This window comes from Anser brachyrhynchus, assembly GCF_964034855.1.
Source record: "Anser brachyrhynchus genome assembly, chromosome: 24".
Classification (NCBI taxonomy): Eukaryota; Metazoa; Chordata; class Aves; order Anseriformes; family Anatidae; genus Anser; species Anser brachyrhynchus.
This window is the reverse complement of record NC_137717.1, coordinates 2,229,353-2,253,004: the sequence shown is the minus strand read 5'-3', so window position 1 is coordinate 2,253,004 and position 23,652 is coordinate 2,229,353. Positions and strand designations below refer to the sequence as shown.

Sequence of the window (23,652 nt, the reverse complement as noted above, 5' to 3'; positions counted from 1 at the left end):
TGGATTTTGTGAAGCATTATTTTCCAACTCTTTATATGTCCATTTTCTTTCCTAATTGAAACAGAAAGCACTGATGATGATAAAATTGTCAGTTATCATTGGGAAGAACTGAAGGGTCCTTTGCGGGAGGAAAAGGTTTCTAGCGATACTGCCATACTGACACTGACCAACCTGGTACCTGGGAATTACACATTCAGGTAGGTTATACCTGGACCTGTTGGCCAGCTCTCATCCCTTAAGAATAAAGGAATGAAATGTACAAGATTCCTGAAGTGTTAGCCTGGTTTCCAAAAAAAAAAAGACTATCCTGTCCTTAAGTGCCTTAAGTTTCTATCCCTTTTGCATTTCAGTTAATTCCAGCCAGTGTTTTATATTCTGTTCTGATAATTACGACTCTTCACTGCTTTCACAATTTATTTTTTCTCTTCAGTCTAACAGTAGTGGACTCAGATGGTGCCAGCAACTCTACCACTGCCAACCTGACTGTGAACAAAGCAGTGGATTATCCTCCGGTGGCGAACGCAGGCCCAAACCAAGTGATCACCCTGCCTCAGAATTCCATTACCCTCTATGGGAATCAGAGCACCGATGATCATAGCATTGTCAGCTACGAGTGGCTGCTCAGCCCTAACAGCAAAGGGAAGGTGATGGAGATGCAGGTCAGTGCGGGTCTCCTGTGCTCATCCTGGATCACTCATTGGCTGTTGTTTTTTTCAATAACCAACCCATTTTTAAGTGGCTGTTATCAAGTATTTCTTAGAATCCTACAGAGCGTGCACATAATGGTTAAATAAACACTTAAAACCATGTGACGATGGTATTGGCTTATGGCTGAGCCGGTACCAGCACCAGTCTAGCCACGTGTTTTCAACGGCATCCTATTTCCGTTCTTGAGCAATGCAGTTTCGAATACTTCCTGGCATTTAGATTCACAGAATAACCCTTTGTGCCAAGTCACGGGCAAACACAGTGAAATGAACCTTTTGAGTTAAACTTTGGAGTATCAACTTTGCTGATACTAACCAGCCACTCCTCAGTCCCAAACAGTATAAAGCAGGAACTTGTTTCCATATCATCATTTTTCTTTTAAAGATCATTACAAAGGTCACATTTATGGAATAAGGAAGTCCATTAATTAGGTTCACAAATTTTGTGGTTTGACCAGGGTTCCAGAGAATGTTGTTTGGGTTGCTAACTACTGAATCTCAAAGGGTCTGTTTACCTGTGTGGCTTTACTGTTACTTTGTTCCACAACAGTGTCCTTGGTGCTGTGCATAAATTTGGGTGTGAGTATTGCAGATGCTTAAGTGGCACAGGCTTCTGGTCCCACAGCAGGGGTTAATAATAAGCCCCTAGAATCTGCTGATAATAGTTGTTTTAAAAACAGTCTTCAGATCTATAACGATTGGTGTAAGGAATCTTCTCAGTACATTACTATGTTTTCTCGCAGGGGGTGAGGACACCAGTCTTACAGCTCTCTGCAATGCAAGAAGGTGATTACACGTACCAGCTAATAGTGACTGATTCTGCTGGGCACCAGTCCACTGCAGAGGTCACTGTGATAGTCCAGCCAGGTAAGCTGCCCTTAGTTTTTTTGCCACTTCAATTCCAGTGTTTTGAGGTGAGCATCATTCTGTTAATATATTCTAGATCTTGTAGTAGCTTTGTGTTTCTTTCAGAAAAGCTTCTGTAATAATGTCAATAGAACTGATCTGAACTCCTAACTGCTTTTTAACTCACTTTTTTCTGAGTATTCTGAGAAATAATGGACAAAAAGTATACTAGGGATCTTGGAGAAGCTTCTTAATGCTGGGGGAGTAAGCTCCACCTTTATGGCGTATGTGTAAAAAGGTATTGCAATCCTTTTTCAGAGAACAATAAGCCTCCAAAGGCGGATGCTGGTCCAGATAAAGAATTAACTCTGCCTGTGGACAGCACCACTCTAGATGGCAGCAAGAGCTCAGATGACCAGAAAATAGTCTCCTTTCTTTGGGAAAAAACACGGTGTGTATCATCTTCCAGACCATTCTTCTGCAAGTATCTGGGTCTTTAATTTCAAACAAGACACACCACACGTACCCCTCTTTTGTTAAATCCTGGTCTCATCGGGCCTGACAAGCTTCACCACTGACTTGAATGAGACACGGATTTAGGTTTAACTGGAGAGAGGTGGAGTTTTTTCTCGAGCATTAGGCCTGATGCCCATTCTCAGTGTGGTTGTGACATGTAAAGGAGACCGGCTGTGTTTGAATTGAATTGGTGTAACGTGGTCTTGATCTTATGAAGAGGCTGACTCTCATAATCAAATAACAGCAGGGCTTTCTGACTTAATACTTTTGCAATATATTTGAAAGAGGCAGTGTTCTGCTGCTCAGACTCTAAATTCCCTGAAAGTGCTTTAGAGAATTCAGGAAAGAGCCTAGGAGCAACTTGCAGTAGCTTTTCCTATTTGCTAATGCAAAAGTTTGTGTAAAGCTCCTATAAATGCAGGAACTATTTTTGCTCTGTACCTTTTCTTAAAAGAAAAAGTTGGCTTATTACACAGTTCACATGAGCCCATTTTGCTGGGAATTCTGCTTTTTTAAACCCTACTTAAATGCAGATATCAGTGTTACCCTGGTTTAAAACAAACAGACAAACAAAAAACCACTAAATCACCAAATAGTGTAGTCCTTGTTCTGAATGATGCACTTTTTTGATTTTCTTGCTGTAACTGAAGAAAATAATTTTGCTTTTCGTCATGGACTTTTTATTTCCAGGCAGCTGTCTGCTTGCATCTCCATAAACTCTGCTCGAGCCTCATGTTTGTTGTGAGGCTAGCTCCAACGATCTGTACAAAGTTTAAACTGATCCTTGTGTACTTTGTTTAGGGGCCCAGATGGTGTCAAGCTGGAGAATGCAAACAGCAGCATTGCCACTGTAACAGGCCTTCAAGTTGGGACATACGAGTTTACTCTGACAGTTAAAGATGAGAGGAACTTGCAGAGCCAAAGCTCGGTCAACGTTATTGTCAAAGAAGGTATGTCCAGCCACACGCAGAACTGCTTGAGACCCAGGTTCTGTTTGAGCAGAGGCGAGCTTAGCAGGAATGGGTGAAGAATAATGTGTAGAGCACTGAAATGGCCTTCTGTAAGTCAGGGGTCTATCCTTCTCTGGAGGAATAGTGTCTTCAGCTAAATCCCACAGCACATAATTGCCCTTCTCTCCCCCAGGGTTAGATAAGTATTTCTGGGTTGCAGTAGAGATCTAAGGTAGCAGGTTTTTCATTGGGCATTACCAAATTTTCCTCCAACTGCTTTATTTCTGTTTGCTTAGAGATAAACAAGCCACCTGTTGCAAAGATTGTGGGAAATGTTGTCATCACCTTGCCTACAAATACAGCCGAACTGGATGGATCAAAATCCTCTGATGATAAGGGAATTGTCAGCTACCTGTGGACCCGGGATGAGGGCAGCCCTGCAGCTGGGGTGAGTTTTTCTTTTTTAAATGGCAGTCTGCAGCACCATAGAAGTCGGTGAGAGGTAGCACTGACAATTTCTGAGGAAATAAAAAGCTGATCATTGCACCCATTACCTTTTAGTGATATCCTTAAATATGGTGATATATCAAGCTAGTTTGTGGCTTGGTTTCCTGATATTTTTTTTTTTGGCTCTGCCTTCCAGGAAGTCTTAAATAATTCAGACCATCATCCCATCCTTCTCCTGTCCAATCTGGTGGAAGGGACCTACACATTCCATCTCAGAGTAACAGATGCCAAAGGAGAGAGTGATGTAGAACGGACAACAGTGGAAGTCAAACCTGGTGAGTCTGTTTCTGTGCTGTACCACGTTTGCCTACAGCCTATTAGCAAGCCCTCTGTTTTTCTGAAGACAGTAAGGGTATCATAGGATCATATTGTAAATATGGTTACATAGTCAGGGTACTGTACTAAGTATGTATTGTAGATCCAGCTCGAATGTGTCAAACATCAAAAGTTCTGGGGGAAATAATTGTATTTTTGTGTGGTTCTTGGAGGCTGACTCTTGCCACTTGCCATTAGCAGTAAAGGTCATAGACCTGTATCTCTCCCTACAGCAAGATTCTGTACTTTTGTGTTCAAAGCAGAAACATTTTGGAAAGATGCTAGACGCCTGACTTGTAGCCAGACCATTAATACAGATCTTTAGAACGTCTATTTATCTCATCAATCTTCTCACTAGATCCTAGAAAAAATAACCTTGTGGAGATCATTCTGGATGTTAACGTCAGCCAGCTGACTGAGAGGCAGAAGGGGATGTTCATCCGACAAATAGGGGTTCTGCTGGGGGTCCTCGACTCAGACATCACCGTGCAAAAGATCCAGCCATACACTGAGCAAAGGTAGGGTTTGTCTGTGAATGTACAAGGAGGGGGAATGCTTAAGGGTTTAGTAAACGAAGGGCTGTTTTCTCTTGGGAAGCAGATTGGATAATCAGAACGTACAAAGATGTTGCTTAAAATTTATATTCCTGCTTGCTTAGGTCAGAGGAGGCATGTTGCCAAGCAGGTCTTGGCTATCTTTTCCATCTGGAGATGGTGCATTGTCCTCAAAGCTCTTGTCTGCTGTTAATGCCTTTGCCCCACAGATCTGTAACATAAGAACTAATCTTTGTTTATGAGGATTGTGTGGAGTGTCTGAAGGAGGTTCTACAACTGATTTATAACTGGACAAATAATGGGGCTTGATAAAGGAGTAGCTTAGTGAAAAGTTGATGCCACACTAGAGCAGTGCACAGTGCTGGCATAGCAATGCTCTTAGCAGTAGCTTCGCATGCCAACTTTGTAGTTTTATATTGGCTTTACTGCCTGCACAACTCGAATGTAAAATGAAATGTTGGAAGCCAGTGTAATTGTCGTTTGAACAGAAGACAAAAACTTGGTTTTGGTTGTGATTTAGCTTAAAATAAACTACAGCTGGTCTCTTCTAAACAAGTGGAAATCTGCATATAGGCAGGGCTGTAGGCCAGGGTCCTGTTGCCTGCCTGGACCTGCTCAACTTCAAGTAGAGTAACCAGCAAGTCATACAAAGGATGGTTCAGCCCAGCTGGATCCTCTTCATGCTGCTTTGGCATGAAAGTACCTGGTCAAATTCAGCTTTCCACCTCTGTACAAATGGTTGGTCTGGGAAATTCACTATTTTGCAGAAAACTTCAGCAACTAGTTCTGAAATGTCTATTTAATACGTATCTATGTACTAAAAGCAATCCATCATTACCATAGGTATGTTTGAGGATGCCTGAATGTGAATTTGAGTGGCGTGGCAACTAAGTTATCAAGGACAGGGTGATAATCTGTTGAAATAAGCGCAGTATTACACTTAAAACTACTCCACTTTTACTAAAAATTAAGGTAAATGAAGCACTGAGGAAAAAAAATTGTGACATGCTTAAAATCATGCAGCAAGCCAGAAATAAGTCCTCAGTTATGCTTCAGACTTTCCTGAGTTCAATAATGTATTGATTCCTTCATGCCCGTGTTGCCTGCTGTAGCAGTAAAATCAGAATTCATTGTCCGTGCAAACCTAAAGAGCTCAGAACAGAAGAGCCAGCACTTTCTGTTTTCAGTATTACCTTTCTATCTCTGCCATGACCAGACCAGTTGCCACTGTTCTTCCACTGAAAAAGACAAGTAAGGCATTCTTGTAATTAACACTTCATCTATGTTTATTAAGTAGACAAAAGAGTGGGAAGTGTGATAAAAGAGCAGAGGTTATTTTCTGACAGATGGCTTTAACATCACATTTTTGCCTCAACTATCAAAGTAACTTGTACTTTTTAAAAAGATCTTTTTCCCCCAGCTGCTGTTGACTCACTCAAAAGATCACTGGTAATAATAAACCTGAAACATTGAGTTATCCCTTTGTGAATCTGAAGGATACCCAGAGCTCTGCAAGGCTTGCAAGCCTAGGGGAGCAAGTTCTTCTATTAGAAAATTCATAGAATTAAAGATGGAGAATACAGCAACCTCTGTACCAGTACTTTTTTGTTTTCCTGGCTCTAACCCTGCATTCAAAGTAAGCTTTGCAAAAGATTGTAAATCTTCATTATTTTCTCTGTTGTTGGAGCTCTGTGCAGAACAGTTAAATGAGCCTGTGACTTCCGTGGGTCATAAGGTCTAAGGATCCCAGAGTGAGGGAGGAGATTATAAAAATGGGAAGACCAGAAAGTTTGAGTAATTCCATATTTAGTGTGAACATGCAAAGATATGCTTGGAAATGTTTGAAACTAGGCTTGACAAAACCATTATCAAACTAAAGAACAGTCCAGCCCTAGCTTTCAAAGTATGATTGGATCTGATGTCCTAAAGGGACATCTACTCTGTGACCAGGTTTATCATTATTGCTTTCAAGAGGGAGCCAGAAGTTTGACTTTCAAGCAAATTTGGGATTCTGAGCAAGCCCCTGTAATGACAGAGGGGAGAATGGTTCTCTGCCTGATGTTTGGAGAAGTAGCAGATGATTGTTTTTTGTCTGACTTCCAGCACGAAGATGGTGTTTTTTGTACAGAACCAGCCTCCCCATCAGATATTCAAAGGACGAGAGGTAGCCTGGACACTAAAAAATGAACTACGGAAACAGCAGTCAGACTTCCTCATCTTCCGGGCACTAGAAATTAACACAGTCAGTAAGTAAGAGTTGCTGTTGTATGAGCTAACGTCTTTTCCCCTCGTCTCAGATGCTTGCAAAGAGTATGGTCCTTCATTTGTGCTAAACCCACCTGCGTGTGCATACACACACACATACTCCGGTAGCTTTTGTATCTTATTAAATTGGAAGCGGAAAAGTCCATTAGACTGCAAATTAATCAGTTTTTTACCAGTTGCTTATGACTAGTCACTATTTATCTTGTTAAACATACAAATGTTACTTGTAATGTTGATGGGAAGATGGGAATTCAGAAGATCAAAAGCAGATTGTTACTTTTGAAACTAAAGTACAGTGTTAATGGAATACCGCTTTGATTGGCTTTTGAAGGTCACAGAACCATAAGTTCTAAAATTCCAGTTCTGCTTTCGTGCTGTGATTCGTGATCACTTTAAAGAATCTGTTTCTTGTAGTCTGTCTCACAGACTGGCTTTGAGTTTGAAAGTCAAAACGTATTTTTTAAAACATTTACTTAACAAATGTACAAATTCTGAGACTTTATATCAAAATCATGATCTTATTAGGCAAAATTTTTGTAACATGTTATGTGTGGTGTGCTGTGTTGCTTGTGAAGCAGGAGTTTTCTGAATTTTCTGTGATTTGGCCATATTGAACTATATTATCCCATTTTTGCCTCACGTGTGAGTCATTTATTTCACCTTGCTGGTTTCGGTCCCTAGCATGTCAGCTGAATTGCTCTGAGCACGGCCGCTGTGACTCCTTCACCAAGCGCTGTGTCTGCGACCCGTTCTGGATGGAGAACCTCATCAGGGTGCAGATGGGGGATGGCGAAAGCAACTGTGGTACGTGAAATCTCCCTGGTGTTGTTCACCTTTAGGAAGCAAAAAGTGAAGCCCAAGGTATGCTGTGTAACAGGTACCTGCTTTCTCCCAGTGTCTCTGACACCATGCTCGCCCAAGGAGATGGTCCCTGTCCCGGTCTCACTAAACTTACCTTTTAGGCAGGAAATATTTGATAGAGAAGTGACTCCTCTTCGGAACCTTTTGGTGAGCACTCACTAAGAGTTGAGTCTATTCTCAGTGTGTAAATTGTGACCCTATAAGGGCTTTCCTGTCCCAGGAAAGCAAATTTTGAAAAATAACATACATTGAAAAGAGCTTTTTTAGGAAAGCAAAAAAAAACCAACCTTGTGCAGTGAATCTGCACACTGGATCTTAAGCCTTTGGCTTCTGTAGGTGAGTTAGTGATCCCGCAGGTGATAGATAGTAGCTTCTGTAATTCTGCAAAGGGTCAGGCCCTTCTTTTTTTCTTTCTCGAGAGTAGCCATCTAAAGTGCACACTCAACTGCATGAGTTGCCAAATCGTCTTTATCTCTGCGGTGTTTTGCTTTCAGAGTGGAGTGTGCTGTATGTGATCATTGCATCGTTCCTCATTGTGGTTGCCTTTGGAATCTTATCCTGGATGGTGATCTGCTGTTGCAAGAGGTGGGACTGAGGTCATAACCTTCTCTGTGTCCGTGCTTCAGAGCCAAGTAGCTGCATTAGGAGGTGAAAGAGATTCAAACCCATAGTCCCGGCAGGTTGGCTGCTTAGCCCTGTGATGTTAGTTTTTGTCACTTGGTGTTTGAAGTGAAATACTGAAGTCCTAAAACTCTGGGTTCAGTTAAAAATGAGACTTGGATTAGCCTGTAAATGTGCAACTAAAGCAGTGTTTTTAATGTTTTGCTTTCTGTTACTAACATAATCTGAAATAAGCAAGTACTTTGAAGATCAGTTGTTTTTTTTTTTTCTTCTGGGTTTTTTAGAAATGAACTGCCTCTTAATTCTTTTTCTTCCTTTTTCTTCCTAGACGAAAAGGAAAATCCAAAAGAAAAAGCAAATATAAGATTTTGGATGCAACGGATCAAGAAAGCCTGGAGTTAAAACCAAATCCCAAAGCAGGTAAAACATGAGAGGGAAGAGCTCAGCATTTCCAGAATGCTGACTAAGAACACTCTTCCTCAGTGGAATTAAAAATCACAGAGTGAAACAAACATGATGTTAGGTACTGACAGACGAGTCTCAGAAGATCTAAGAGCTTGTTTCTAATCAGTAGACAGGGTATTTAGTCGTTATCTAACTCTTTGGTTTAAAAATTGGGGCTGAAACTGGTATAGTCCTGATGTTTCCACTTTCTGTCACAAAGCAGATAAATGTAAGCAGTTCAGAGACCAGCCTAATCCAAGAAGTCCAAAACTGAGCATTGACTGTAGCTTCTCTTGCTCTGAAGTTTTTCATTTAGTTCTGGTACTCTGTTTTAGTCAGTTTGCTTCTTGCCAGTATGCAATTCCTTGGCAAGGCTTTTCAGCTAAGCATGAATTCAGTGGCATTAAGCATTTCACCAAACTGATCGACTTTCTGTGGTAAACAAAGGGACACCAAGCAACATGAAAATTCTCGGTGGCCCGGAGAGACTGCTGTTCATTTCTGCCCCAATATTCTCCCACCCCAAATTACTTGTTCTTAAACATATCCATTTTTGTCCTTGTGGGCACAAGGCTCTGAAAGTTTCACATTTCAGCTCATCCTTTAATTTTTCCTAGAAGCAAATGCCTATCTTAGTACCCAGTGCTCTATGTGGTTACAGGCCCATCGGCCCATTCCAGAAAGGCAATCGCTTGTCTTCAGTGTTCTTAGCCAGCGTTTTCCTGTCCGCATTGCTGTCCTAGAGGGTGCTTGTCAGGAGCTTTGCAAAGATCACTGAGTTATTTCAGGCTGGAGTGTTTTTGCTGATTGTATCTGATACCTGAACCGAGCCGTTGTCACCTGCTGATTGACCAGGAGAGGAGGGAGAAGTGGGAGAGTTTATACAAAGCACAGCCCCACCAAATGCCGGGTAGTGCTTCAGCTGCTGAAATAGGCATTTCGAGTAAGAGTTTTAGTCCTGTTTCTAACAGGAGGGGTTGTAGGTAGGGGAGAGGGTTTTGTAGCCGTTCTAAATAACTGCATGTGGAAAATAGTCCCTGGTCCTTGTTTGCTAGAGGAAAATAATTGCTCATCCTAGTATTATCCCATTTAATGGTGTTCCAGGAAGGTGAATGGTGCCTAACGACAGCATTGAAGGGCATTGCAGTGACAGAGCTGAGCAGATAATTCCTCTGAGAACTGGGCCATCCCAACTGCATGATACCCTTGAAGAAAAAACGGGTGGATCTCCCTCCCTTTGCACCCAACTCTGCTTTCATCTGACCATCTGTCACCCCGCACAGAAGAGCCCCACTGTTAAATAAAGGGCTCATTGTTCTGCAGTCGGTAGCAAATGTGCCTCAACCATTTGCTCTCTGGTAACTAAACCCATCCTGCCTCTTCCAAGGCTGGCTGCTGACTAAAGTCTTTTTCACTGCTAGATACGTCCAGGGAGCATTCTGATAACAGAGGAAATATTGCATTTCTCCATTAAGGAGAAGCTGAATTTAAATATTTCCACAGCTGACAATATCAGTAAATGTCTCTCTCCTGTCCTTGTGCATTAATCTAAATTCAGCGCATTAATTTATTTCCCTCCCTTTGCAGGAAAGAGGAGTGAGATGAGAGTAGGGAGGGTAGTAAGAATGCAGCAATCTTCTCTTGCACACCTGCATGTTCTCTTTACCACAGCCGTTAGCCCTCAGAGAGCTTTCTAGACAATGCCCTCAAGCAAGGTCAGGGAGACAGAGATCCCACAAGTTCTCACAGCCCCTTCTGGTAATGTGATTTGTTTCCCTACCCATTTGTTGTGCTTTGCACTATCTGGAAATGTCTGCGTGACCTCTGTCATGCCAAGGTATCTGAAGCAGGATCGCTTCGCCTTCGGGTTCAGCATTTGAGGGAATAGTGACGGACACAGGAAAGTCTGATTTCCTGTGTTGCATCCCTTGATGTGACAGGAAAGTGACACTTAGAGGGGGAACGGGGTTAAATTGTGGTGTTTGACCAGTGTTAAAGGTAGTTTTAACCTGGGAATCTCTCTCCTTCAAAGGTGGCAGACAGAAAGCCCAGGTCCTCAACACTAGCCTGATGCACTCCGAGTCTGAACTGGACAGCGATGAAGCCATCTTCACGTGGCCTGACCGTGAGAAAGGGAAACTGCTCCGTAGCCAGAACGGCTCCTTGCGCAATGGACAAGTGATGCTAAAACCCAAGAACCAGAGGGAGGAAACCCTATAGCTCCCTTTAGGTGGCCTTTTGCTGGAGCTCAATGGGAAAGAGAAGGCCACTCCCGTCCCTATTCTGCAAGGGCCTTTGGAGGCCAGTTTGGTTAGGACAACAGCTGCTAACTTGTTTCACAGAAAATAACTTTGTTTTTGCGGGTTTCTTTTCATTCAGTTAAAACTGGTTGTACTTGAATTTGAACTCCAAGGGAAATCAAAGGGAGAAGACAACTGTGAACCACAGATGAAGCGTCGGAAAAGACAGAGCTGGCATCTGGAGTGCGGCAGGACAGAACCACTTGGAGCAACTGTGAATGTGCAGGACCCTCCTGGCCCACCTCAGACTGCAGCAGAGAAACACCTGTGGACTTCCAGGTCACTCGCCTTGGAAGCTCTTTGAAGAAGGAAGGTCAAGGCAGTGCTCTGAGCTCCCTCCCGGCTCCAATAGCCCGCCACAAACTACTTCTGCTGTCAGACAGTTCTGTTTTCTTTTACTCCCACCTTCCCTAATGGTTTAAGCACTATTTTAATTTAGATTTGTCCTTTCACATACACTGGCTGCTTTTGGAGTATAGAGTAGGAGGAATCTAAACACTATGGTCACAATCCATCAGCTTGCAGGTAGGGGAGAGGGTTTTGTAGCCGTTCTAAATAACTGTTAGGCTTTTCTCACTGGGAGTGTTGATGACACGGTGGCTGTTCAGATGTGGAAAAGCTGACCTGCCTGTGGTAATTAGCTAGGCTGGGAGCCCCCCTCCTGCAGCAAGCTCTCCTGTTGGATACCAGAGCAGGGATGGGACACTCGCCTTTGGTACACTTGCTTAATGGCTGACTTAATTCCAAAGCTATGAGGTGTAGTTCAGCAGCATTTTCTGTCAGTCCCTAAGCCCTCCATGAGTCTGGACAACAACTGTATCTCAATTACGAAATGCCACGCGGGGTTTCTTTTCCTTAAAACTTGCACAACCCAAGCAAACGGGGTTTGGTGTCTTCAGTTCCAAGCAGCTGGCTCTTCCCTCTGGCTGGCAGCTTAGTGGCCTCATGTCATTACAGCTGAATAGCCCTGTGTGCCCCTGGTACAGCGCGAAGTACATTTGGTGTCCTGTAGTCAGTTGGAAAGGGAATTCTCAGTACCTGGTGGCACTGCACGGCAAGTGTCAGCAGCCAGTGGCTGTATTTCTCTGCTGCTTGAACTCTGGGAAAGGCCTTGCTGGGAGCCAGGTGTGCGGTGGTCCTTTCCCCTACCTGCTTCTTTATCTCACTGTGCTGCTTTCATGAGTTGCACCCCTGTCCTCGGGCAGAAATCAACCTCTTACTGGCATGAAGGATGCCGCTGCTCCTCCACGGATGGGCGGGCAGTTTATTGCCTTTCTTTGTGTTTAATTTAAAAACTGGAAACTCGTTTCATTGGCTTTTTTTTGAGCTATGAAAGCCAGAAGGCTTTAACTTCCTCAGTTGTATTTATATTGCTGCACTACTGATTTGTGTTGAGCAAGATGAAGATTAAACACTATTGAATGCGAGGGAATGTCCCCTTGTTGAATGTAGTCGTGGCTGCTGCTAAGTTTATTTTGCTGGGCAATCAGCTGTCTTCCGCAGGCACCAGAGCTGGAGCCAGGCACTCTCCCGAGGAGTCCCAAGTGGGGCAACAGCCTCGTGCCCTCTTGCCTGCACTGGGACGGGGATTGCCTCTCGCTTGCCTGCGTCACAGCCCAGGCCACCCTCCGGTTTGTGTCTGTCTGGCGTGCAGCTGGTGCTCAGCGCCAAGCGGCCCCTGCCCGGGCTGCTCCTCCTGCACCCGCTCTCACAACTGCTCCTTCCCGAGGAGCCCGCCTCGGACCACACACGGGGATGGCATGACAGCAGGACGATGCTCCCCTTGCCGTGCCTTAAAGGGTCACAGCCCAGTGCTTGTCTGGAGCCCTCGCTGCAAGCCCGCTCCTGGCCAAACACTTAACTCTTGGGTGACGCCACCCTCTGAGGCATTTCCCTTCATTTGGATGTAAGATGAACAGACTGCAAGAAAACGAGGTTTGGAAGCTGCAGGGATTAACCAGATGTGGTCCTGGGACCGTGCCTGAAATCGTTCCACGCTGTTGGACTCAGCTGTTTCTGGGGCATATGCCTTTCAAGTCTCTTGCTCCTGTCCGTCCTGGGGAAATCCCCTCTGCAGCGAGCGAGCGGTGCTTGCAGTGGTTCAGGCATTCCTTGCTGCAGAGATCAGAAACCCTCGCAGGAGATGCAGTGCGTGCATTCAAGCAAGCCTGGCTTCCTATTACGGAAGAGGGAAGAATTAAAGTCTGTGCAGCTGCTGCTCCCCAACACCTTTGTTTAGCCGAGGTCGGCTTTGTTCTTACGCTTCACTGTGCGGAAACACCTTCGGGATGAGGTGCTTTAGGCAGCTGCCAGCACCACCCTATGCAGGAGAGCCGTTGTCTGCCTCCGTGAAGGTTTTGCAGTGGGCTGTGGCATTCCCTCTGCTCCGAGCCCTTTGGTTAGGACGGCTTCCTCCCTCCTTAGTCGTTTGTCACCGCTGAGTGCAGGTTGGTGACGGAGCACAGCGCGAGCTCCCCTTTATAATTCTGGCTCCCCGTTGGTATTCCCTCGCAGTGCAGCAGTGCAGCGGGCGGCCACCCCTCCCCGAGCCCTCTTCCCCTTGTTAACCCTTGGTGCTTCTGAGCATCCCTCTGCAGCGCCACGCCGGCAGCATCGGAGCACGAGGGCCTGCAGAGGATGAGGGGGAACCCTCCCGAGCTGCAGGTGGTAACTTCTGGCACAGGAGGCGCGGGGCAGGCTGCTTCGGTGCGCCATTAACGCAGACCTCCTTCCAAGGTGTGTGCATGTAGAGCAAACGTGTTCCAAATCCTTCGCCTCCTTCTGCCCCGTAGCATCACCAATATCATCGCTCATTTGTTACCCAAGCACCGTGGTCCCGCTCTGACCTTGCACGGGGAAGGTTTCTGCATTGCTATGCATTTTGATTTCACAATTAGAGACGCTGGCTACAAGTTACCCATGTGTGGAAGCTAAAAGCTGAGACATCTGTTAGATGAACCATCGGAGTCACTTGATTTTATTTTCTTCTTTAACACGAATGAACTTCAAACACTTGTGAAGATGTTTGAGGCAAACGTTACGATCTAGTTTTAAAATAGTTTGCTCTTAAATCTTTTCTTCATTCCTCCGTGTAGCGGCGGGCTGCCCAACCTGTCTGAACTTTGGTTTAACAACGTTTGATTGCAGTGTTACTTGGAGCAAGACTAAAAGTAATTTTTTAAACAAAAAGTTTCTTGCAAATAAACAGGGAAGATGTTTTGCTGCTGCTCATCTTGCTTCTTTCTCGTTTCAGTTGCGGGATGGGTCCTAATGCGACCACTGCCCTCCTTGGACGGGAGCTGGGAGTCCCTCCTCATCCTCAGGGGGCTGCTGGGCTCTGGGGCTCGGTGATGCTTTAGGGGCCGTGGGTGCAGAGTGCCACGGATCTGCCCGGGGCTGTTCTCCGACAGCCGAAGGAGGGATGGGGATCACTGACTTCACTGGAAAGCAAAACAGCAGAAGCTTTGGGGCTCAAGCTGCAGGGTAGGTGTTCCTCTTAGTGAAGCAGGGGAACATTTATTAGTGGAGTCCTTGAAGGAGATGATCAAGGCTGCCCAGCTGTCGCTGGCTGCTGTAGGGAATGCATGGCAGCCAAAAGGGGCCCGACTACATTGTGGGACGTGGCTTTTTCAAAGCACGGAGACGGCTCCAGAGCCGCCCTTCCACCTGTCCATACCTCCCACGGCTGAGGGGCTGTGCTGGAGCCCTCGGGGTTCGCACCGCTGTCACCTAAGGACACAAGGAGCCGAACCCGAGGAGCCTGCTGCCCCTCTGCCAGCGGCGCTGCCAGCTCCGTGCCTTCCCCCTGCGCTCCCGCTCCGCTCCGTGTCACCCAACTCTGCTGGTTTTATTCCTCCTGCTCTCCCCATACCCCTGCGTGCAGTTCTCCGAAGGCTGCCCCTTTGCAGCCGAGCTGCCTGTGCTGTCTGCTCAGCACCACTTAACGTTTGCTGGCTCCTTGCAGAGGTGTGGGACGGGCGGCGGCTGCGGGCGAGGAGTCCCCCAGCTGCAGGCCCTTGGGGCTTGGCTTCTGGAGCCAAAAGCTTGCACCAGCCCCTAGGGCAGCGATGGAGCCAGCCGGGGTTTTTCCCTGCCCCGAGGGCAAGCAGCTGCTCCTTCCTCCACCAGCCTCTGGCCTACAGCGCCTTCCTCGGCGGGATGCAGCTGTGGTGCTTGGAGAAGCGCGGGTGCTGAGCGCCACGGGGAGCGAGGTGCTCAGGACTGGGGGGTCCGGGGTTGGAGCTGCTGGTGTCGTCCCACAGGGACTCTCTCCCCGGGAGGCGGCACCCACCACGGGGGGCTCCGGGGTGCTGGGACCCCCCTAGGGTCACCTGCTGGGTGACGTGCCCCAGGGGGCTCTGCTTGTGCCCCTTCCCTGCTGTCTCCGTGCTCGCACGGAGCCTCAGAGCAACCCCAGGTCCGTTATCGGGGCCTCTCCCCGTGCTGGCACCACCGTGCCACGGCCCAGGATGAGGCCGACGTGCTGGGGAGCTCGGTGTAGCTGCAGGCACAACCCAGGGCTCCCCAGCCCTCCCTACACAACACCTTGCCTAGGAGGATTTAAAAAAAAAATTAGAAAATCTGTTTATGGAGCTCAGGGGGAGAGCACTTTTTTTTTTTTTTTGCTCCGTGCATATTCTCACCCCTCTGCCTGTGCTGTCCTTGTTATGACCATGTGAATTTGGCACTGCTCCTCCGTGCCTTCCTGCCACCAGGATTCCCCGAATTGCTGCTGCTTTCCCTGCTCCAGCCGGGCTCTCCCGGGCCCCGGCAGCGGGGCAAGGTCAGCGCCTGGCCCAGCCCGGGGCTCCCAGAAGCGGCAGCGGGGCTTGAAGGCGGCTGAGTGCATGTCCCTGCTGCCCAGGCACCGAGCCTGGGGTGCTGCTGGCCCAGCGGGTTCGTTACGGGATCTTTCGTCGCGTGTTTTGGGGAAAATTCGGCCGGCTCAGCCCCGGACCTCCCGCAGCATCCCCGCCGCAGGCGCGTCCCCCTGCTCCCGCTGCCGTCCTGCAGAAGCAGGGTCCCCGGGGGCATCGGGTGCTGCAGCGCCGGGCCTGGCCAGGCCCACGGGCACCATCCCTGCGTCCATCCGTCCCTCCGTCCCTCCGTCCGTCCGCACGGGGCCCTGCGCTCCGAGTGAGTCCGTCTTTCCATTGTTCAAACAATCTCTTTTCCACACTCGGTGCCAAAGCCTCCCCGCTCGCTCCCGCACGCGCCAGTATATTTAGCTGCCTCTAAGCCTCTACCTTTCCTTATATAGGAGAGGCCAAACGAATTTCGCACTCTCATTATTAATAGCCTGAGAGGAGCTCTTAGGAGGCTGCCAAAAATAGCAGGCAAACAGAGCGCACCCGGGCTGGGGAGGGCGCTGGGGCAGGCGGGGAGCCGCCGGGGACCGCCGCGGGAGGGATGCCGTGGATCTGTCTGTCTGCCTTCGCCCTTTGGTGGCCAGGACGAGGTGTGTCCCCGGGTCCCCCCTGGGCCAGGGACCGGCTGCACGCAGAGGTAGGGTGGGGGGACATCGGGGGCGCGGGGTCCCGGGGTGGGCAGCCCAGCCCCGCACCCCTGGCTTTGCTCTGCACTGCTCCGGACCCTATAACCCCCCTGCGATGGGCGATAGGGGCAGCGTGTGTGGGTGGCACAGGGCAGCCGGGTGTCCCCGTGTCCGTGGAGTCCCGGGGGAGCTGTGTGGCTGCAGCAGTGACAGGTTTCCCCCTCCGAGCCCCCCAGCTGCTGCTGGGCCCAGGAGAGGCGTTGCGGGTGCTCCGGGACCCCCGCTGTGCGCCCAGGGGACGAGGGGCAGGAGGTGGAGGTGGCCGGTGCCCCGCACGCCGGCGGTGCCTGGGCCGGGAGGGAGAGGTTCGGTAGCAGGGATCACCCCCGGTGCCTCCCCGCATCTGTCAGCCTCATGCCGGGGGCACCGAGCCCAGGATGGGGCACGCGAGGAGGGGGCTGTGGGGTGCCCCAGCGAGCCGAGGGGCTTCACCTGCACCCGGAGGCATCCGCAGCCCGGGCAGGGGCTGCCTTAAATCCCTCCCTTCCTCCCTCCCTCCCCGGCGAGGAACTTCTCCTGCTGAACTGGAGGATGCTGCAAGCTCCTGCGGACGAGCTGGAGGAGTCCTGTGGCAAAGTCAAGGCGAGCTGGGAAGCGGCGTGCTCGTGCCGGGGGACGCGGCAGCCCGCTGCCACCGGAGCCCAGCCCTGGCCGGTGTCACCTCCAGGACAGTAAGTGGCCGCAGGGAGCTGGCGGGCGCGGGGGCTGCGGGAGGCAGCGGGGCTCTCCCCGCCGCCAGCGTTTAACCTTCAGCGAGCTCGGCTGGAGCCGAGCCCCGCTCGGGCTGGGGATGCCGCTGCTGCTCGCGGCCCCTGCGCTCGCCTGGGCTTGGCTGCTCGCAGCAGCTCGGGCAGGGAGGGAGGGCGCAGCCCGAGGGCTGTGGGGTTGGGGGTCCCCACGGCCCCCCGCGCCTTGGGCAGGTGGAGGCAGAGGCGTGGGGATGGCAGCGAGCTCGTGGTGGGGTTGAGGGGGGCGTTGGAGCACCCCCTGGCCATGCGTTGGGATGGAATGGGATGGGAGGGGAAAGGATCCCCACCTCGCAGCCCCGTGTGCGGGGTGCTGGGCACACCGGGGCACCACGAGCCATGCGGCCGCAGCCCCAAAGCGTGCGGTGCCCACGAGTGAAGCTGGGGACAGGGGCGCTCCCCAGGCCCCCCCCGGCTGTGCACCCACCTCCTGCTCGGCTGCAGTGGCCGAGGCGGGGGCTTGCCCCGTGCTGGCTGAGCTGGGGCAGATGCCGAGCGGTGAAACTTGGCGAGGCCGCCGCCAGCGAGCGGCTGCAGAGGGCGGCCGGGCACGCGGCTGGGGCAGAGCGTGGAAAAAAGTCGCTTCCTTTTATAGCCAGGCTGGGGCTGTTCGGTGCCGTGCGAGCGCCTGAGCCACCACGGCCACCCCGGCACCCCCCCGGCTCCGCTGCCAACCCCTGCGGGGCCGTTTGTCCCCGTGCCTGGGGCAGGGAGCTGCTCCCGGAGGGGTGCAGGGCCTGGGGGCTCCGGGCAGGATGGTTCTGAGCTGCTCATGGGGCTGCGTGCGGCCCTCCAAGGTCACCTGCAGAGCCCGGCCAAGGGCTGCGGGGCTGTGTCGTGGGCTGGAGCCGTGAAGGTCCCCCGGGGCCGGGGCACCTCAACGCCGCAGTGCTGGGAGAAATGCCCAAGGGCAGCCGAGGCGGCTGGAGCCGAGATGGGCCGGGATGCGCGAGCCCTGCCCCTGCACCCTGGACGCGGGGGCTCGGCGCTGGGCAAAGCCACGGGCTGACGGCTCCCACCGCACCCCGAGAGCCCTGCGGGAGCCCAAAGCTGCAGGGCAGGTGGAGCCCGAGGGGTTAAGCGGGGACATCTCTGCAGTGTCCAGCCGCGGGACACCCACTCTGTCTGCTTTTTGAGGGAAAAGGGGTGCTGGCGCAGCCGGACGCGCTCTGCCCCAGCATTGCCATCAGGCTGGGGACGGGGGCTCCCAAAAGCCGTGTCCCCGGGGTCCCCAGGACCAGGGGACAGCCACGGGGCAGCCCCAGGACGCCAGCAGAGCACCGTGGGGGCACCACGGCCGTGCTGGCAGCTGCCCCCCACCCCGCAGCAAGGGCTGGAGGCTCCGGGGGCCACCGAGCAGCCTCTCCTCTGCCTGCGGGTGTCGCGAGCGGGGCCGGCGCCTGCTTGGCACCCACCGGCTCCTTGCAGAGCTGCGGCGGTCACGGCGCTGAGTCACGGCCGTGCTGGGCCCCCCCAGCCCCTGCACTCCTCGCTTGCCCTCTCCAGCTGCGCCACCCCCCCTCCTGGGACGGGTCCCCGCGTTTGCCCCGCTCCAGCTCCCAGTTTAGGGGTAGGAAGGTCGCCGGGGTCAAGGTGTGGACGGGCTTCTGTGACACTCGTCCCCTCCATCGCCCTGACCTGGCCGTGCTTTTTCAGGGCTGCTGAGCCCCCCCTGCACCCCTTCGATGGTCTCCAGCCCCAGGGACCTCCACAAACCCCCCCCCATCAGCAACAGCCTCTCGGCCCTCCCCTGCCTGCTGTGCTGGGCTGCAGTTTGGGGGTGCGGAGCACCAGGACCCCTGCATCCATCTCCTGGCCTTGCAAGGAGCTGGGCAAGGAGGGGGGGGTGCAAGAGGGGTGCAGCCCCCTCCCCTCCCCCCCCCCCCGACCTGGCCATAAATTGCAGAGCGACGGGGCCACAAGTGCTGCTTTGGCACCCTGGGCTGCAGCAGGTTGGCCACCGGGGAGGGGGCTGGGGCAGAGCAGGGTGCTGGGGTGCTGCGGGGGGGTGCAGGGTGCTGGGGAGGTGCAGCTGGTCCATCCTGGCCCAGCACAGCAGCAGCAAGGAGGGGGGGCTGCCAAGTCCCGGAGCTGATGGGGGGGTCCCCTGCAGCCCCCCGGGAAGCAGCTCCGAGCATTGGAACCCCCAACCCACACAGGTTCACGGGACACGGCGCTCAGCCAGGGGGGGCTGCCCACACTGCTGAGCCCCTGCCCGTTCTGGGGTGCCCCACAGCCTCACCAAGGGCAGCCACTGGTGAAAAGCCCCCCCGTGGGCGCGTTGCCCGCCTGCGAGCCCTGGGGCCAGCACAACGGCTGGGCACCCTGGGCACTGTGGGCACCCTGGGCACCCTGGGCACCCTCGTCCCATGTCCCCCGGCTTCTCCAGAGGGACAGGGCTGGCCCCCAGCACTGCGGATCAGGGGGGATGCCGGGGCTGGGGGCTTCTCCCTGCCGCCTCTCCCTCCCAACCCTACATACTTCTTCATATGCCCATATGGAGTCGGCCGGCGTTATGGAATGTTAAGAAGTATGTATTTTTGGGCTGGGACCCCCACGCCGGGACCCTGGTGCTGGCGCCGGCCCCGGTGGCACCTCCGGAGAGAAAGTGCGTCCCTGGGGCTGGTAAAAAGGAACCAGATCAACTTGCAACTGGATTTGGTCCCCTTCAACCAGCTGCGGTGGCGCACAGGCTGCGTACTCGCTTCGTCCCCGCGCTGCAGGTGCCCGCGGGCCGGCGGCACGAGCGGCGTCCTGGGGACACGGAGGGGGCGGCCGGACCCGCGGTCCTGGGGTAAGGAGTGGGGAAGGGGCCCGAGGGGGAGGGTGGGGGGGGGGGAGGAGGGAAAAAAAGGTGGCTTTGGGGCCTTTTTTTGAGGCTGCTGAGTGGAGGAGAGGGAGGTGCCTGTGAGTGCCACCGCTGCCGGAAAGCTCCCCGCTGCCTGTATTGCTCAGCTGAAAGCTCAGAGCTCCTGACCCCGCTGCAAAGCGCCCGGTAAAGCACCTGCAGCAGCACCGAGGGGGGGGCCTGCCCTGCGCCACCTCCATGCCCAGCCCCAGAGCCCTGGCACCTCCCGGCCCTGCTTCCCGTGGGGGGCTGGCAGGGGAGGGGGCACCCATGGGGCACCCACCCACCCCAGCACCCACCCCAGCACCCAGCGAGGCCCCTGCCCGCACTTAGCGCCCCGCGTGAGCAGCCGGGTGCCGTGAGAGCCGGGCACAGCAAGGGTTAAGCCGCGGGACTAACCCAGGGAAACTCGAAAAGAAACCAAAGGGACTGATTTCCTAGAAATCCACTTCCCCTACGTCACCGCTGCCTCCCCTGACAGGCAGCGAGGCGCAGCCCAGCGCTGGGCCCCCACCGGGCAGGTCAGGGGAGCAGGGAGGGGGACCCCACCGTGGGTTTTTGGGGGCTGCACCCCCTTTTAGATGGGGGAGCTAAATCAGAGCGGCAAGCGAGGGCCGCTGTCCCCGCTGGGCTGGGAGAAAACGCAGGGTCCTGTGCACAGCCTCCTGGCACTGCAGGGGACGCCCAAGGGGAGGCAAGATCTGGGGGGGCTGCTGCCCCTCAGGGTGCCCTAGGGGTGATGCTCCCCCAGGCAATGGGGCACACAGGGGGGGGTGGGCCGGGCTGCGGCTGACTTCTCCTCCTCTTCCTCAGGGGCATCAGGAACCCCCACGGCTCTGAGCGTTGCTGCGTCAGCTGCCAGGGCTGTCATCGGGTCCCTGCTGCGACCCCATGGATCCCCAGCAAAACCCCACTGGTGTCTGCGGCCACTGCCCTGGATCCCCCCACAGACCCCTGGGTCTCTCCTGTGACCCCCCCCCTGGATCTGAGCCTCCAAATAAAGGCATCGGATCCTGTTGATCCTGTTGTGGTTTAAGCTGAGCCCCGCGCAGCCTCTTGCTCACTGCCCCCGTGGGGTGAGGCAGAGAATCAGGAAGGTAAAAGCAAGAAAACGCCTGGTTTGAGATAAAGACAGCGCGTCAGGTAAAGCAAAGCTGCACCCGAAGCAAAGCAAACCTAGGGCTTTGCTCCCTCCCAGAGGCACGCAGGAGTGGGGCCGCTTCTAGGAAATCGGAGTCCATCCCTGTCATGCTGACTCAGGAAGACCAGCGCCTCGCTCCAACAGCCCCTCCTTCACCTTCCCCTGCCCAGTTTTGTTGCTGAGCACAGTGACATAGGAAAATGGGATCTCCCTTTGGCAGCCGGGGTCAGTTCTGCTGCCCGGGTCCTGAGGATGGGGACGTCCTGGCCTGCCTGAGCACCTCTCAGCCGCTGCCCGAGCCCCGCTGCGTCGCCCGTGTGGCTTTTCTACACAAATCGAAACCATGTCAGTTCCTGTGACAAAGCTGAACATTAACCAAGAGGAAAACAAACCGGCCTCCTCCTCCTGGGCTGAGATGTGACGAGTGCGGGGCGGCCCCGGGGCAGTGCTGGGTGGGATGGGGCGCTCCCTGCGCCAACTTTTATCCGTGTTATCGGCGTGCCGAGGGCAGACAGGCACTGCAAGCACAGCAGGCAGGTACGGCGGGTCCTGCGGGTGGAGAGAAGCCGGCAGGAGGTGGTGGACGGGGGCAGCCATCGGTCCTGCAGCAAGTTCTCTGCCTGGGGGGTGAGCTCTGCCCACTCTGAGTGACATTTTCTCACCTTTTGTCCTAGCGATGATGTATGAAACCATAAAAGCGATTACTGGGGCCACTGCTACAGTAGGTAAGTAGCTGGCCCCTGGCTTGGCCACGGAGCACCCGTGTCATGGGGTGGGTGAGCAGAGCTCGGGGGCAAGGGCTGCCCCGTGCCTGGGCTGGGCACTCAGTGAGGCTTCAGCCGGACTACGGTGTGTTGGGGAACCCATCACCAGCCCCTGCCGCAGCCCTGCGTGCCTTTCCCCTTCTCCCTGGGGACGGGGCATCCCCGACCCTGTGCCCCACAGCCCCCGCTCTTTGCTCTGACACTCCATCCTCTTGGGATGGGACCTGGCATGCGGGTAGCAGATGTGTTGGTGTCCCTGCTGCAGGAGTGGCGCTCTTTGGCTTCCCGGCAGTCGTCTCTGCGCTGGGGTTTAAGGCAGCCGGCATCGCCGCGGGGTCCATAGCTGCCAAGATGATGTCGGCGGCTGCCATAGCCAACAACGGAGGAGTGGCTGCCGGCAGCACCGTGGCCGTGCTGCAGTCGGTCGGTGAGTGGTGGGGTGCTGAGCTGCGCTGGGACCCTGCCTGGAGCATTGCACATGCAGGAGTGATGGGGTCGTGAACTCAACTTTCTGCAGAGCCTGTGCCCTTCAGTGCATCCTTGGTTTCATTCATCCAAACCTATGGGGAAGGGATAAATCTTTGGTGTGGTAGGAAGAGTCAGAGCTTGCTGGGATATGGGACCCTGTGCTGAAGACATCTGGGCCTGTGCAGACATTAGTCTGCTCTTCTGCCAGGACCGCTTGTGCCTGTTGGCAGCTCTGGCCATTGCCAGAAGGGGCAGCTGGAAGGGCTCGACCGTGCTCAGGGATCAGAGCACCTGCAGGCTGGTGCACAGGCGTTGGTCAGGAGAAGTCCTCGGTTCTCTCTGTCCTATGCTCTGTCCCTCAGCAGAGAGCACCGATGGGCCAGGCCTCATGCCTCTTTCTGTCCTTGCAGGAGCCGCAGGACTCTCTCTTGGTGCCAAAATTGGGCTGTCATCAACCCTGGGGCCGCTTGGTGCAGCAATTGGAGCCAAGATCTTCTAGGGGAGCACAGCTCCAGGTGGCAAACCCAAGGAAAGCCAGGAGGCAGCAGACAGCGCCGGGAAGTGCCCTGCCAGCCCCTCTGCAGCCATGCAGGGAGCTGCCGACCCGCTTGAGCACTGAGCACATGGAAAATAATAAAAATGGCTTTGCACGTGGGGGTGTCGTGGTGGCTCATGTGTGTCTGTGTCAGGGGTGTGTGGTGGTTTTACGCCGGTGGGCAGCTGAGCTCCACCACAGCCGCTCTCTCACTCCCCCTCCTCAAAAGGAAAGGGGAGAAAATACGGTGGAAAGGGTTCAAAGGTTGAGATAAGGACAGGCAAATCACTCAACAATTACCGTGACAGGCAAAACAGACTCAGCATAGGGAGATTAGAGAAATTTATTGCCTATTACTAACAAACTAGAGAAGTGAGAAACAAAACAAACTAAAACATATTTTCCCCATTCACCCTCTACCACCTCATCCCCCTGAGCGGCACAGGGGAATGGGGGTTGCTGTCAATATATGGCGTGTGTCCCCTGCTGCTCCTTCACAGTCGCTCTGTGCCCCTGCGCTGTGGGGTCCCTCCCACGGGATGCCGTCCTTCCCGAAATGAGCCTGCGGGGCCTGCCCACAGGCAGCAGCTCTTCAGGAACTGCTCCCGCATGGCTCCGTACCACGGGGTCCATCCCCCGGGAGCAAACAGCTCCAGCACGGGTCCCCCACGGGCGGCAGCTCCCCCCAGACCCCCTGCTCCTGCGTGGGC

At 53.2% G+C, this 23,652-nt stretch overlaps 2 protein-coding genes and 1 long non-coding RNA gene across 3 annotated transcripts in view; all 3 read left to right on the top strand.

The window, feature by feature from the left end:
* KIAA0319L (KIAA0319 like) overlaps nt 1–12,337 on the top strand; it is a 31,483-nt gene extending 19,146 nt beyond the window's left edge. The window contains exons 9-21 of the mRNA XM_080566833.1: nt 65–197; nt 431–659; nt 1,451–1,574; nt 1,872–2,004; nt 2,871–3,019; nt 3,316–3,467; nt 3,663–3,801; nt 4,200–4,359; nt 6,499–6,641; nt 7,342–7,464; nt 8,016–8,106; nt 8,471–8,562; nt 10,619–12,337. Of these exons, the coding sequence (XP_080422959.1) occupies nt 65–197; nt 431–659; nt 1,451–1,574; nt 1,872–2,004; nt 2,871–3,019; nt 3,316–3,467; nt 3,663–3,801; nt 4,200–4,359; nt 6,499–6,641; nt 7,342–7,464; nt 8,016–8,106; nt 8,471–8,562; nt 10,619–10,806 (1,856 nt within the window). The 3' untranslated portion in view covers nt 10,807–12,337. The remainder of the gene's footprint in view (nt 1–64; nt 198–430; nt 660–1,450; nt 1,575–1,871; nt 2,005–2,870; nt 3,020–3,315; nt 3,468–3,662; nt 3,802–4,199; nt 4,360–6,498; nt 6,642–7,341; nt 7,465–8,015; nt 8,107–8,470; nt 8,563–10,618) is intronic.
* Nucleotides 12,338–20,442: 8,105 nt separating this feature from the next.
* On the top strand, nt 20,443–21,070 carry LOC308182362. Its single transcript, XR_013941779.1, has 2 exons — nt 20,443–20,555; nt 20,848–21,070. It is a non-coding gene; the product is annotated as an uncharacterized lncRNA (long non-coding RNA).
* A 504-nt stretch (nt 21,071–21,574) lies between these two features.
* On the top strand, nt 21,575–23,062 carry LOC308182361 (interferon alpha-inducible protein 27, mitochondrial-like). The gene is made up of 4 exons (XM_080566837.1): nt 21,575–21,712; nt 21,850–21,900; nt 22,205–22,366; nt 22,818–23,062. Exons 2-4 carry the CDS (start codon nt 21,852–21,854, stop codon nt 22,904–22,906), a joined length of 300 nt encoding a protein of 99 aa, XP_080422963.1. The 5' UTR covers nt 21,575–21,712; nt 21,850–21,851; the 3' UTR covers nt 22,907–23,062.
* The last annotated feature ends 590 nt before the right edge of the window (nt 23,063–23,652 follow it).

Excerpts from the sequence above, each read along its gene's own strand:
- LOC308182361 (XM_080566837.1), top strand. The coding sequence starts at position 21,852 with ATGATGTATGAAACCATAAAAGCGATTACTGGGGCCACTGCTACAGTA. Across the intron at positions 21,901-22,204 it reads TGGGGCCACTGCTACAGTAG|GAGTGGCGCTCTTTGGCTTC; the intron begins GTAAGTAGCTGG and ends TCCCTGCTGCAG. Across the intron at positions 22,367-22,817 it reads GGCCGTGCTGCAGTCGGTCG|GAGCCGCAGGACTCTCTCTT; the intron begins GTGAGTGGTGGG and ends CTGTCCTTGCAG.